Source organism: Oncorhynchus mykiss, chromosome 11, assembly GCF_057628025.1.
Source record: "Oncorhynchus mykiss isolate SJ-2025 chromosome 11, ASM5762802v1, whole genome shotgun sequence".
Taxonomy (NCBI): Eukaryota; Metazoa; Chordata; class Actinopteri; order Salmoniformes; family Salmonidae; genus Oncorhynchus; species Oncorhynchus mykiss.
In genome coordinates this window covers 38,118,355-38,132,818 of record NC_143032.1, presented here as the reverse complement: position 1 = coordinate 38,132,818, position 14,464 = coordinate 38,118,355, and the positions used below count along the sequence as shown (strand labels likewise).

General features: G+C 46.1%; 1 protein-coding gene across 4 annotated transcripts in view; it reads right to left on the bottom strand.

The window, feature by feature from the left end:
• Window positions 1-14,464, bottom strand: part of LOC110535015 (transcription activator GLI3) — a 175,569-nt gene that overhangs the window by 78,073 nt on the left and 83,032 nt on the right. For 2 of the 4 annotated variants that reach the window (XM_090190073.1, XM_090190076.1), the window contains exon 3: window positions 4,951-5,199. In XM_090190073.1, the coding sequence (XP_090046199.1) occupies window positions 4,951-5,199 (249 nt within the window). Of the gene's footprint in view, window positions 1-4,950; window positions 5,203-14,464 lie in introns of all 4 variants that reach the window. The other 2 variants (XM_036935418.2, XM_090190075.1) reach the window with 1 other exon arrangement.

The following is a 14,464-nucleotide window of genomic DNA, read 5'->3' as shown; positions in this document are numbered from 1 at the left end:
ATTATCCTGCTTCTTATTCCCACTCAACACTTCAGGAGGGAGAGAAAAGAAAAGGCTCAAGATGTCATGGTTTAAAAACCATCAGGAATAGGAAGAGAAGACCCATGAGCCTCATGTTGTTCCTGCCTGCACTCACGTCTTTATGGACATTATGTTGAATGGTATTATTGTTGTGGTTGGTGGTGTGTTTGTTGATGTTAGTTGTCGTGGTGACGTATCCTTACGGACAGTCAGAGAAACATGCTGCAAGTCTATTTTTTAAGCCTTCGCCACTTCAAAGCACGCCTATTGTTTTAGGCATGTGATGCCTCTGCGCGTTTTCTGACCGATTAGCCATTCTTAATTTGACAAGGGGGTTCAAAACACAGACAGATGTTGCATGAATGATATAAAGAAACGCAGAGTACTCATTTGTTAAGATATTTCTCATTCTTTTTGAGCCACTCCAAATGAATATTGCTATTGTAACAATATTATTAACAACATTATTGTTAAAAAATGCAATTCACGCACGTTCTCGGGCTCTGTGGTACTAAGAGTAAATGCAAGAAAGCCTGACCTTCACTTAAGAGCGAAAGTGTCTTTCTTTGACCACTTCAAACTTTACCCGCATTATACTGTGAGATTCCTGTAATAAGCTGTATAAAAGGGGATCACAGCGATTATCCCTGGTGCGCTGGACTGCGGACTGCCCAGCCATGTTTCTCTTTCATAATCAAAGGAGGTGGATGGAAGAGATTCCTTTCCGTGGCCTGTACTGTAGGGTGGCCCCCGGGTTCCCCACGGGTTTCTTCCCCCCCCCCCCCCCCAATTGTTCTTGAAATGGGTACATGTCTCCCAGTGCATCCCCGCCACCACCCCCACTCCTCAGTATTATAATTGCTGTGGGGAGGAGTGCTTGAAACTGTTTTGCCAAAACCCGTGACAAGGAACCAATGTGGAACCCAGAAAGTTGGCCTCCTTGAGCGAGGAAATGCTTTATAAAGTACTTTTCCAGTGTGGGTTATTTTCACAACTTTTTTCTGTGTCAGGAAATCTTTCCTATAGTTCCTGTAGGGCCTATACTTCTGACTCTGAATCAGGGAGAGCAGTAATGCAGTCGTTAACTTTGTGACAGCCAGCTCATTCAGTTCACTGATCAGCTGCTGTAGTTTGATAAAGAGGCAGACAGATTGACGTGGACCCAGTACTTGCCATGTTACGGACCAGTAGACCTGAATTAACTTAACCCCTGTCTGGAGCTGGAGATCATCCCACCCCCCTATCCATACGCCCTGGGTCTGGTTGAGAGCTGGCTGGCTCCCCACAATCCCAGGTAATGGTCACTTCTGTCAGAGCTTTGGCCAAAAAGAGCAAGGTTTTAAGGGATATAGCCTGATGGTATCCAAACCATCCACTAGACCAGCCATCAATTTGTACTCTACTTCCACCTTGCTATGGCTTTAGCAGACCTGGTCTAAGAGGTCTCAGAGGTGAGACATGACCAAGGTTTTGGTCTGAGGATTACCAGCTGGTGGTGCTTGGCCTAGGATCTTGATCTTGATTCCATCAGTCTGCAGATGACAGACTGTATAAGGCTGATATAGGCCCACGTATACTTCAGCTATAAAAGTCTGTCTCGGTCCACATAATGACCTACTACTGTGTCATCACAGACACACACAACCACCAAGCAGCCTTGGTCATTGAGGAACCAACCAACATACTTAGTGCTGGGGAGGGTGAGAGGGTGGGTAAAAGCTTAGTGATTTTCCCACCCTCCCCAGTCGCCTTCCTTTGACATTTTTTTTTTCTGATGTTTCAATACTGCTAGGATTGGAAAGAAACATAAGAAAGCTGTCCATTGAAGAGAATGTGCTTACAATCCCGTAACGGGACATGTTTTGACTGGCTGGGGAAGGAAGAAAAAGTGTTTAAGAATAAGACAAACACTTGGAGGAAGAAGAGGGATCCCGGTGGAGAGAGTAAGCGGAGACAACAGACGGAACTCCAGCAAGTGTTCCACTGTTGCTGAGGACCATTGACCAGCTAATAAGCCCACAATGTAAACAGATGTCGCTAGTGCCGCCATGGTAACGCCTTCACAATACACATCTCCTTCGCAATACACAAATCTTTAAAAACTCAAGTTTCTCATTCATCCTCCTCCCCAAAGCTTCCTCCTCCTTATCCAAGCAAAAGCTCCACCCACGTATTAGTATTGTGGTAAGCGGGATATGGACACTTATCCAGTGTTGGCCCAAGAAAAGAGTCTTAGACTCTATGCATCACTGCGATTTAGCTAATGCACGTAATAGGGGCTATTTTTTTCTTAATGCCTCCTCCTTGATGTGCGCAAGTGGGTGTACAGGTGAGAATAAACACAGAGTCCTTAGGGGAGTGGGATAGAGCACAGAATGGGCTGTCCCCCCACTCTTCTACCTCATCGCCGCCACAGCGACAACCATGACAACCCAGCAGTCCAAGTGCGCTTGAGGCTGCAGGTGCCGGCGTGTTTAGCTGCATTAAGCACTGACAACACACCAGCGGGAAGAGTAATCACATTTACCTGGCTGTCAGCCGTGGCCAGGTCGTGTAGCGCCCCGCACTCTGCAAGCACAGCACAAAGACCCAGGACTCCCTCTCCATCACCCTCACATGCACAACACACACCTGGGATACATTTAGGAAGGTGATAGTCAGTCAGAGACCCCAGGGAGAGGGGAGTGTTGGTGGAGTGAAACCATGGAAGGATGGGCGGGAAGGGGGTGCTCAACCAAGCACAGGGATCAATGTTCTTCACACTTCCCAGCCTCTGGGGGTAGCAGTGGTGGAGCCATGGGGCTTCGTGTTCAAAGGGGCATTCGGCGGATTAGGAGCCTAGGGGCCTGGAGCTTGGGCCAATCAGACAGAATGGGACCGGCCGACCGGCAGGCGCCTTCAGGGACACCTCGTGTTCCCCACACCTGGTACCAGAGGAAGCCATTTTACACAGCCCCCGGCCTGCTCCTTTCTCTCACCTCTGGTCGTAACTCTTTCTGAACTGAGTCAGGGTGAGGGCACGTTCCAACGACATCCATTTACAGCACACTCCACCCTCAGAGGAAAACTGCCTTGGCATTTCAGCATGTGCTCCATTAGGCATCTAAATTCTGTTAAATATAGCCTCTGGTAAAACATTGGAATGGAATTAATATTTCATCATTATCTGAGTCACAGAGAGAGAGAGAGAGAGAGAGAGAGAGAGAGAGAGAGAGAGAGAGAGAGAGAGAGAGAGAGAGAGAGAGAGAGAGAGAGAGAGAGAGAGAGAGAGAGAGAGAGAGAGAGAGAGAGAGAGAGAGAGAGAGAGAGAGAGAGAGAGAAACGGAAGACAGTGCGCCCCAATAGCGGTATGACTCTCTCCATCCACTGCCTGTTCTGCAGAAAGAATGGAGCGCTTTCAGGCTCTATGGCCCCTTTGACTTTTCTTACTGCTTCTGAACTCTCCATTTGACTGTGACTTTTAAGCACTACCCCGAGGCACTACCACCCCTTAGTGTGACCCCCAACCACAAGCCACCCCAACCACGGCCCCTAGTTTCCCTTGGCTTCAGTGGTCTGGAACCTTCTACCACCAGTGCTCACACACACACACACTTTCTCTCTCTCTCACACACACACACACACACACACACACACACACACACACACACACACACACACACACACACACACACACACACAGGCAGTCATGCTGAGCTAAGACCGGGCTGTAATCGACAGTAATGTTCTGCTTGCGAGGATCCTGTCGGCTATGCCAAAGAACAGACCCTGGGCCCGAATTTAAGTAACCTTTCCCATTAGTACTGTAGCTTTGTGGTGGATGTACGCACCAGTGCGTACAAAGGAGATGCCGGCTAATGAACTAAATACATATAGCTACTTTAAAGGACCAAAGCCGGAGCCAGGGAGAGAGAGACCTTTTCATTACAGCCTACAGATTAAAACTACTCGGTCAGGCTCAATTCGCAGGCAATTTAGCGAAACTAAACAGGCCATCACATCAAATCCTTGTCCGGAGGCCACGCACATGCACGAAATTGACCTCCTAAACACCCCCCCCTCGCTCTCCACTCATCTGTCTCTCATTCTATAACTGCATCTTTCTCTTATTCCTTTGTTCTATTTCCCTCTCTCACTCTCTCTCTAACCACGGCTCCTTCACTCCTCTCTCTCTCTCTAATATTTTATTTTTCTATCATACTCTCCCTCTCCCTCAAACCTCATGTTCCTCCCTTCTCTTTTCATATCAACAGTATCTTTCTACCTCACTCTATCACCCTCACTCCTCTATTCCTCCCCCTTCCCCACACTCTCTCCATCCCAGTGAGAGAGAGAAGGGAGACGAGGGGGTAGTGAGAGTGGTTTGACTGTGCAGTGCAGTGTTGTGTTGGGGCTTTGATGTGTGTGTTGATGAGTGAAAGTGGAGTACTGTGCTCAGGCAGGCCCCTAATGAGAGAATTAAGAAGCTACGCTGAACGCTCCACATACTAACTTCCCAGAGAGCGAGCAAAAGAGAGAGACAGGATTAGGGAGAGAGAAAAGGAGAGGGAGGAAGGGAGAGAGGTAGAGAAAGCAGCTGATCCGTCAGGCCTAATCAAGCGACTAGCAGCCCTGCCTTTTACCTATTACTGTACAGAGAGAACCTTGGTGCCACTGTTGGGGGGTGGGGGGGTGGGTCTACATGCAAGTCCTTGAGCCTGCCGCCTCACTCAAATTACAGTATATTGTTCATAAATATACATAGAACAAGGCCAAATTTTCTATCTTAACCCCCGAAAATATTGTATGTTAGGTTTTATGTAATTATCCATCAATTTACTAAATCACTGAGGCAATTCAAGTTGTCTGATGACCTAAAGCCCTGCTGACACAAACTAGCTATGTACCCACTACTTTTGACTCCATAAACAATTTTTTTTATGTACTCACCGTAGTGGGAATCCAGGTATCCGTTGCGGGGATCCATGGCAAACAGTGTTCCGCGATAGGGCAGGCCGTGGTCCGCCAGGTGGGGCAGTGAGCTGTGCAGCTCTTTCTTTACCAGTGGGGGGCGCTCTTCTGTGGACGTGGAGGACTCCTCACCCAGCTTGCTTCCAGGGGTGCCAGGCGTGGAGGCCTGGGTGCTGATGGCGTTGCGCCTCTCGCGGTGGTGGTGGTACTGCGTGCCCAATCGCTCATCTTCTTTAAGGGAACAGGGGGGAGAGAGAGGGTGAAATTATATATTTGGGTAAAAATAGGAGTCCATATTTACTGACGATACAGCATAGATCTCGGTACATTGAAATATACTGTAAGATACTGAGCCGAAAGGCTGCTTAATTCTTCACAACCAGAAATCCATTTGGTTGTGACAGTGGTTTCACTGTCAGTAGAATCATAACAGAGACTTACGGCTGCTGCCGACAAAGGGAAATTCTTTACCTCTCAGAGTATGCACACACACAAACACAAGACAAGACACCCATGGACATGGGAAAGAAGTAAGATCACGTAGCATACTCCTGTGAGGGGCAGTACGATTTGTTTTGTACACCTGCAACCAACCAAATATGCAAATCCACCTGGGTTTAGCCTCCATAGGAGCCATCTGAACTTTTGAGTTCTCAAGCAGCAGTCAGATACATCCAATAGGACTCATCTCTGGTGCTCTCACCAACTAGACGAACCCAACCCCCTGCATCGTGGCCACAGTCAGAGGGGGAGCGATTCCCACAAGTCAGATCTTAAAGGCAGCTCTGTTCTTTTTATAAAATAAATGGATTCCCATGGAGAAGGCAACCGGGTCTTCTCGCCTGCATTCCAAACTGCCCATTAACCAGCCTCATGGGTAGTATCAACCCCCCCCCCCCCCCCTTCCTCTTCCTCCTCCTCAACCCCCCGTCTTCCAGAGTAATCTCTCGCTCTCTTTCTCTCTCAGGGTGAAGGAGAGAAATTAAGAGGAGAAATGGAGAGACGGAAAGGAGAGTTCCCCTGAGAAGCTATCCCTAGTGTGCTGGGCAGATTTTGTGGGGATAAAAGTGAAGAGAGTTCAAGGGCTGATCTGCTTTGGAAAGACTTGAGTTTGACCTAAACACTGACCCTGGCCTTCATGGGGTCGCCTGGCCCCTGACCTGGTGGGTGATACTGTACAGACTTATTAGGAGTAGTCCCTAAAGAGCAGATACTCTGGACAAAAAAATTCTGGTCTGAGATTATTCCTGTCATCAGAACCTATAGTATGATTATGATAAATTATTAGAGCTGAATATTTGTAGGTAAATGCTTTGTACGATTGAAAGTTTTACACTGGCAGCTCTAGCCTTGTGCAATTCAGAGCTATTGCGGAGGCAGTGTGATTCAGTTACATACGATTCTATCAATATTCCTCTACCAGATCCAGAGTCCACCAAGTTTATCCTAACTGAGCAACAGATTCACTTCATTAGACGCTGCTGGGAAATCTCCCCTGGTCCAAGTTCCTGGTTGATTCTAATTTCACTGTGGTTGTTGATGATCAGCACGGTCCAGTGCCCATTACCCACAGCCTGTTTCTGTCTCTCTCTCTCCGTCTCTCACTTTTAAATGTCTCACTGAGGGCCCTGGCAGAGTGCCGCGGTGCCGGTGCCAAAGGTTCTGTAGCACTTACCAGCCTAGCACTGCAAGGCCCCCCTATGAACTGCAGGCAGCGGAAAACTGCAGCCCTCCAAAAGCCAATTAAGAGGAGAAGAGAGGGCTCGATTAAAGAGCGCTACCCCGAGCACCCCGAGTTGGCCGCTACAGTAGCGAGAGAGTGGCACGAAAAGAGAGAGAAAGAGAGAGAAGAGAGAAAGAGAGAGACCCACGGGTCTGTCATTTATTCCTCTCACTCTCCCACATCCATTACCTGCGTTAGGGCCCAGCCATGCCCCGAATGGCGCCACGGCGCTCGGAGCAGCAAATTCCACGAGTCTTAACGCGGAACTGACAAGCCAGTGAGAGAGCAGAGGCTCACGCTCTCATCCGCAGGAACTGACAGTGTCAGTTATGATATAAGTATTTAATCCTATACTGCACAGCCCCTGATCTTATTAAGGGAATAATGGCATTTATGCTGTTAAAGCTGGATTAATAGGGTCTTCTCTGGCAAAGCGCAATATTAACATAAAGGGATTTCAGACTCTGGGTTCATGTTCTCGCACGAATTGGATTTAAGGAAGGAAGTCGCGACTGTAAACTGTGCTGGGAGCCAATAGAGCAAAGGATAGTGCTGCTGAGAGGAGTGTACTGAATACTCATCCAGCAAACACAGTGCAGAGGCCAGGAATAAGACCTTGCATCTATAGTAGACCCAGGATAAGTTTCTGGTTCTTGTTCTAGTTTATTTATGTATGAGTTCCATAGATTTGACATACACAATGTGCTTGTAGCAATAATCTTTGGACTTTTGCAAGTGAAGCCAAACTCCCACAAGCCCAGCTAAACAGTGTATATGAACTCTTTCTAGAGACAAAATACTGTGGTCATTATTCCCAAAGATATTATTACACTACATTCCTATCTTTCTCTTTGGCTTCTTCCCCTCTCCCCAGTTGGGTGTCTCTCTTTCTCTCCCTCCCTCCACCTCTCTATCTATTTCTCTCTCAGTGAAATCCAGCCCTGTTCACTCATGTCTCTGAGATGTCAAGCAGATAATAGTAAAATCAAACCAGTGTCACGCCATTCCCCTCCTCCCTCTATTTCGCCATGGTGAACTGAGTCAGGGGGGTTCATCATTCTTCCGTATACCACCTTAAGGGTGTCTATTTTTTCAGTATATACCTGTCACACCCTGATCTGACTCACCAGTCTTTGTGCTCGTCTCCACCCCCCTCCAGGTGTCACCCATCTTCCCCATTATCCCCTGTGTATTTTTACCTGTGTTCTCTGTTTGTCTGTTGCCACTTCGTTTTGTTTGTGAAACCTACCAGTGTTTGTTTCTTGCTCCTGTTTTCTAGCCCTTCCCATTTTTTATCGCTCTGCCTGCCCTGACCCTGAGACTGAAATGTCAGAATAATTCTAGAGAGAATGATTTATTTCAGCTTTTATTTCTTTCATCACATTCCCAGTGAGTCAGAAGTTTACATACACTCAATTAGTACTTGGTAGCATTGCCTATAAATTGTTTAACTTGGGTCAAATGTTTCGGGCAGCCTTCCACAAGCTTCCCACAATAAGTTGGGTGAATTTTGGCCCATTCTTCTTGACAGAGCTGATGTAACTGAGTCAGGTTTGTAGGCCTCCTTGCTCGCACACGCCTTTTCTGTTCTCCCTACAATTTTTTTATAAGATTGAGGTCAGGGCTTTGTGATGGCCACTCCAATAGAGGGGCGGCAGGGTAGCCTAGTGGTTAGAGCGTTGGACTAGTAACCGGAAGGTTGTGAGTTCAAACCCCCGAGCTGACTAGGTACAAATCTGTCGTTCTGCCCCTGAACAGGCAGTAACCCACTGTTCCCAGGCCGTCATTGAAAATAAGAATTTGTTCTTAACTGACTTGCCTGGTTAAATAAAGGTAAAATAAAAAATAAAATAAAAAATACCTTGACTTTGTTGTCCTTAAGCCATTTTGCCACAACTTTGGAAGTCTGCTTGGGGTCATTTGGAAGACCCATTTGCGACCAAGCTTTAACTTCCTCGCTCATCTCTTGAGATGTTGCTTCAATATATCCACATCATTTTCCTACCTCATGATGCCATCTATTTTGTGAAGTGCACCAGTTCCTCCTGCAGCAAAGCACCACCACAACTTGATGCTGCCACCCCCATGCCTCACGGTTGGGATGGTGTTCTTTGGATTGCAAGCCTCACCCCCTTTTTCCTCCAAACATAACGATGGTCATTATGGCCAAACAGTTCTATTTTTGGAGACATTTCTCCAAAAATATGATCTTTGTCCCCATGTGCAAGTTGCAAACCGTAGTCTGGCTTTTTTATGGCGGTTTTCGAGCAGTTGCTTCTTCCTTGCTGAGCGGCCTTTCAGGTTATGTCGATATAGAACTTGTTTTACTGTGGATATAGATACTTTTGTACCTGTTTCCTCCAGCATCTTCACAAGGTCCTTTGCTGTTGTTCTGGGATTGATTTGCACTTTTCGCACCAAAGTACGTTCATCTCTAGGAGACAGAACGTGTCTCCTTCCTGAGCGGTATGACGGCTGCGTGGTCCCATGGTGTTTATACTTGCGTACTATTGTTTGTACAGATGAACATGGTACCTTCAGGCGTTTGGAAATTGTTCCCAAGGATAAACCAGACTTGTGGAGGTCTACAATTGTTTTTCTGAGATCTTGGCTGATTTCTTTTGATTTTCCCATGATGTCAAGCAAAGAGGCACTGAGTTTGAAGGTAGGCCTTGAAACACTTCCAAAGGTACACCTCCAATTGACTCAAATGATGTCAATTAGCCTATCAGAAGCTTGTAAAGCCATGACATGATTTTTTTGAATTTTCTAAGCTGTTTAAAGGCACAGTCAACTTAGTGTATGTAAACTTCTGACCCACTGGAATTGTGATACAGTGAATTATAAGTGAAATAATCTGTCTGTAAACAGTTGTTGGAAAAATTACTTGTGTCATGCACAAAGTAGATGCCCTGACTGACTTGCCTAAACTATAGTTTGTTAACAAGAAATTTGTGGAGTGGTTGAAAAACAAGTTTTAATGACGCCAACTTAAGTGTGTGTAAACTTCCAACTTCAACTGTAACACCTTAAATGGTTTAACAACTAACACTTGAATGGTGATGCTGAAAGAGGAGGAATACTCCAAGGCTTATTATATTTACATCCCGTTCTAATGTCATCCAACCAAAATGTCTGGAAAACTTGGCTATATTTTATTTGACTTTATTTTAACCCTTCTGAGCTTCATGTGTGCAGTTTACTGATAATGATTCTTACAATCAGGTCCAAAACGCCACACTTGATAAAAATAAGCAATAGACTGTATAAAATAAATAATACAAATACCTAACTATATTGAATGCTCAAAAAAAGAGGAAATTATATTATTTTATTCTAATGCAATTGCTCAGAGAAAGCGATTTTGTTAAACAAGTAATATTCTTGTCTTCTCAAAAAGATATGGGTTAAAATTATTGGCACCCCTGTTTTCAATGCCTCACCTTGCGAGGATAACGGCACTGAGCCTTTTTCTTAAATGTTTTAAGGGATTGGAGAACACATTGGGAGGGACCTTAGACCATTCTTCCATTCAGAATCTTTTCAGATCCTTGATATCCTTCATCTGCGCTTATGGACTGACCTCTTCAATTCAAACCACAGGTTTTCAAAGGAGTTCAAACCCAGAGACTGAGAGGGCCATTGCAAAATGTTGATTTTGTGGTCAGTGAACAATTTCTTTGTGAATTTTGATGTGTGCTTGAGGTTAGTTGTCTTGCTGGAAGATCCACTTGCGGCCAAGATTCAGCCTCCTGGCAGAGGCAACCAGATTTTGGGCTAAAATGTCCTGGTACTCTGTAAAGTTAATGTAAAGCAAAAAAAAGATTGGAGCATACAATTTAGCTCAGAGGCTTTCCAGTCAGCGTTCTCACCCATTGCGGTGGCACTGAGTGCTCTTGCTCTGATGTGGAGGACACAGGTGTCTGCAAACACTTTGAAAAGCCTGAACTTCAGGAGCACCTCTCCAACCCTGACCATCATCAGCCTCAAACAGACCCTTTTGGATTTTTCTCTTTCTTCCTTCCCTCATTTTTCATTCCTCTTTCATCCCCCCCCCCCCCCCCCCCCTTTTCCCATCGTTGCCCCCATCCCGTCCTCTTCTCCTCCACCGATTCACAGGTCTATTCACCAACAACACAAAGCAGCAAGCCGGTCCTCAGTGGACCAAGGGGAAGCATGCCTCACACACAAAAAAAATGAAAAAAGAACTGTCCTGGTCTCTCTATGGTGATTGAATTTCTTAACATCTTTTCAAAAAGCGCTTAAATGCCTGGAGGCGAGAGGAAGAAACAAGCTAATGGTGGATGGGGAGCACTGAACAAATTTCAGAGCCCTTTCCTGCTCGCGTTTGAGGTTGAAAGTGAGCTCCTACCTTTCAAGTTTCAAAGTCCTCCTTCCTCCTGCAGTGTCACTGAAGGATTTGAAAAGAAGGTAATTGTGCTCACTGCCGTCCTGATCAGAGCGCACGCTAGTATTTCAGGGGCTTTCCCTGCCACTATAATGGAGCCTAGTGCTCTCTCTACCCACCTTCTCACTCACTTTTTCCTCTTCCTCTCTCATTCTTCATTTTCACATGCTCTCACTTTCTATTTCACTTTCTCTCTCTCTCGATCTCTCTTTCTCGCCCAGCCAGCCGGTCATTAAATCCTAATGCCCAGGTTTCTCCCCTTTTTATTCTGGGGCCGTTCAATGTAAAAGGCTGCTCTGGATACCTTTAGAGAAGCCCCATGCCTGAGCAGGGGAGGGCCTTTAATGGCCGAGCATAAAGGAGGAGGGAACTCATGCAACAAATGACAAAATTAAATTATAATGAGGTATGGAGTGGAGAGGAGCCAATTCCTTTGAGGAGGGGAAAGAGAGAGAGATATAGAGAGTTGGGCCCTGGGACAAGGGGGCTGAAGTTAAGGGTGCCTGGCTAATTCAAAGTAATGAGAGGGAGAGAAGACAAAAAGCCTGTCTGCTTCGGAGGGAGTTAGTGTTTCTCAAAGGCAGCAGCCGTTGTGTATAACAAGGGTTGGAGTGCCAATCTGCTCCAGCCTCTCAGACATTTGACTTGGTACCCTACAGACAAGATGATTTTAGTAGTCTCTTCCGCCTTACGCTACTACATGTGTTTCAGTCAGAGGATCACGAAGGGGCATTTGCACATTGTTGCACATTCTACACACTGAACCGGCTTTGTTGGGCGGAACCTTTATCATTAAGGAGGTGTCATTCGTTGTGCCTCTGAACAAGTGCCAGCAGCAACACAACTTTTCTCCTCCACCTGCACATTTTTGCAAGTCATGTTGTCGGTGGCGTGGTGATGGGGTTTGGCTGGAGGAAGGGGGAGAGGAGTGGAGGATGCAGACGGAAAACACAAAACGCTTCTTCAAAGCTCCTCTCCTCCTGTGCAATAATCTTTCTTTCTAGCATCTTTTTTCTTTCTCTTGTAAATCAACTCCCGGCAAAAAGACTCAAGACTACCCAATTAACAATGAAAGGAGGAGAAATTACAGCAGCTGGCTAGGGTTTAATAAGAGCGCAGCAGCTACCTCTCCAAACGGCTTAGGGAGAGCTTGCTGTACCTGGCACCTGCGCTATCTATAGACGGAGGGAATAATTTACGATTAGCAGAACAGGCTGAAAGGAGAAAGAGAGTGAGAGAGAACCTTCAAACTCCACGAGAGGAGGAATCGCAAACACAACAAGAGAAGTGATCAGCATGGATAAGTGCAATTGTCTGTGTTTTTCTGATCAACTTCTTGGCTAGCTGTCCTATAGGATGCAGGTTTTTGCAAGAATGTTTCCTTTTAACCCCTGCTGAGGGAGCTTCAGTGGCATCTCCCACAACAGAGTTCAGTTGTGTATTGTGTTAAAGGTGACTGAGTCTTAACGGAACTTTTTCAAGTGTCTTTCACATGGAAACGGGTCATTGTCGAATGTCACGACACTAGCACAACATCAGATAACAACCTGTTCTCTTAACCTCCCAAGCCATGATCTGTAGCATCATGGACAATAGACTATTGGCCATCTTCCCATTTATCAATCACAAATCATAGATGTATGAATATAACTTCGATCATATTTATTTTCAGGATACCAACAGAGAAAAGTAGACAATTACCAATCTATAAAATCAATGTGGAAACCACACAAAAGTGTGCAATTGCGCAATACGCCAGAGTTCCCTCTGTAACTTTTAGTCCTTGTCTTATTTCTTCTCTCTGCAGAGTGGTCCCATAGTGCCGCATTATTTAAATACGGGCACTGTGAGTGATGCTTGGAGTAATTACAGTGAGAAGCGGTGGGCAAGTCGGGATGATTCCTGCTCCACACTGGCAACCCGTTGTCAGCCTCTGATTTCCCCCACAGCCCCAACTGCTGCTCTCCTCAATATTCATCTAGGGTAATTTTTGACGGCTCCCATGTCTCAATTTGGCTTTGTGGCGCACCGCCCCAATCCCCCAGCACCCCCCCATCTCCCCTGCCTGGAGTCCCACACTCTGGCGCTGGGGTTCTTCTGGGGCCCTACCAGGGGCCCCTGGCTTTCAGTCACAGGCCATAGCCTAGAGCAGGGTTTCCCATACTCAGTCCTGCCCCGCCCAAAAAATGTGCACCCATGGGGGTCCCAAGACAGAGTTTGGGAAACCCTGGCCTAGAAGGCAGAGGGAATAGAGGGGAGGAATCAAAAGAAAGCTAGGCTTCTTCCACTTTACCTTGTCTCTGTGCTCTCTGTGCTCAAATCAGCCTCACAGCAGGGCTGTGCCTAACCCCACTCCAATCCCCACTGACTACCTTTCACACATCAGGGGCCTGATGCAGGCCCACCGTTGGGGCACGGAGCACTCTCTACAGCCCCTCAACCCATTTCATCAGGAGCACATTGTGAAGAAGCAGTGATGTTCTAGTCAAAGAGCTACAAGCACTGGCTAAAATGCACAGTGATGGTTTGGGCCATGGGTATCCATGCCTTTTAGAACGTTTAAGAATTTCAGTCAAAGGGCACCTTGGCTCATTTTCTTTTAAGGATCAAACCCAGGAGATGCATTTGATCAGTGCTCAAAACCACAAAGGCAATAACAAAGGCAATTTCCACTATATTCATTTAAACTGAAAAAAAAAAAATAAGGTTTGGGTTCCATGTTTCATGAGCTGAAATAAAAGATCCCAGAAATGTTCCATATACACAAAAAGCTTATTTCTCTCAAATGTTGTTTACATCCTTGTTATTAAGCATTTCTCCTTTGCCAAGATAATCCATACAGGTGTGGCATATCAAGAAGCAGATTAAACAGAATGATCATTACACAGGTTCACCTTGTGCTGGGGACAATAAAAAGCCACTCTAAAATGTGCAGTTTTGTCTCACAACACAATGCCACAGATGTCTCAAGTTGAGGGAGTGTGCAATTGGCATGCTGAATGCAGGAATATCCACCAGAACTATCACCAGATAATTCAATATTAATTTTTCTACCATAAGCCGCCTCTAACATTGTTTTAGAGAATTTGGCAGTATGTCCAACCGGCTTCACAACCGCAGACCACGTGTAACCACGCCAGCCTGTAGCACTAACTCCAAAACGTTTTGGGACACTGTAAAGTCCATGAGAACAAGAGCACCTCCTAGGTAACACTGTCACCACCGATACATCTACGATAATCGAGAATTTCAATAAGCATCTCTACGGCTGGCCATGCTAAAATCCTGGCTACCCCAACCACGGCCAACAGCTCCGCACTACCCCAACCAAGGCCAACAGCTCCGTACCCCCTGCAACTACT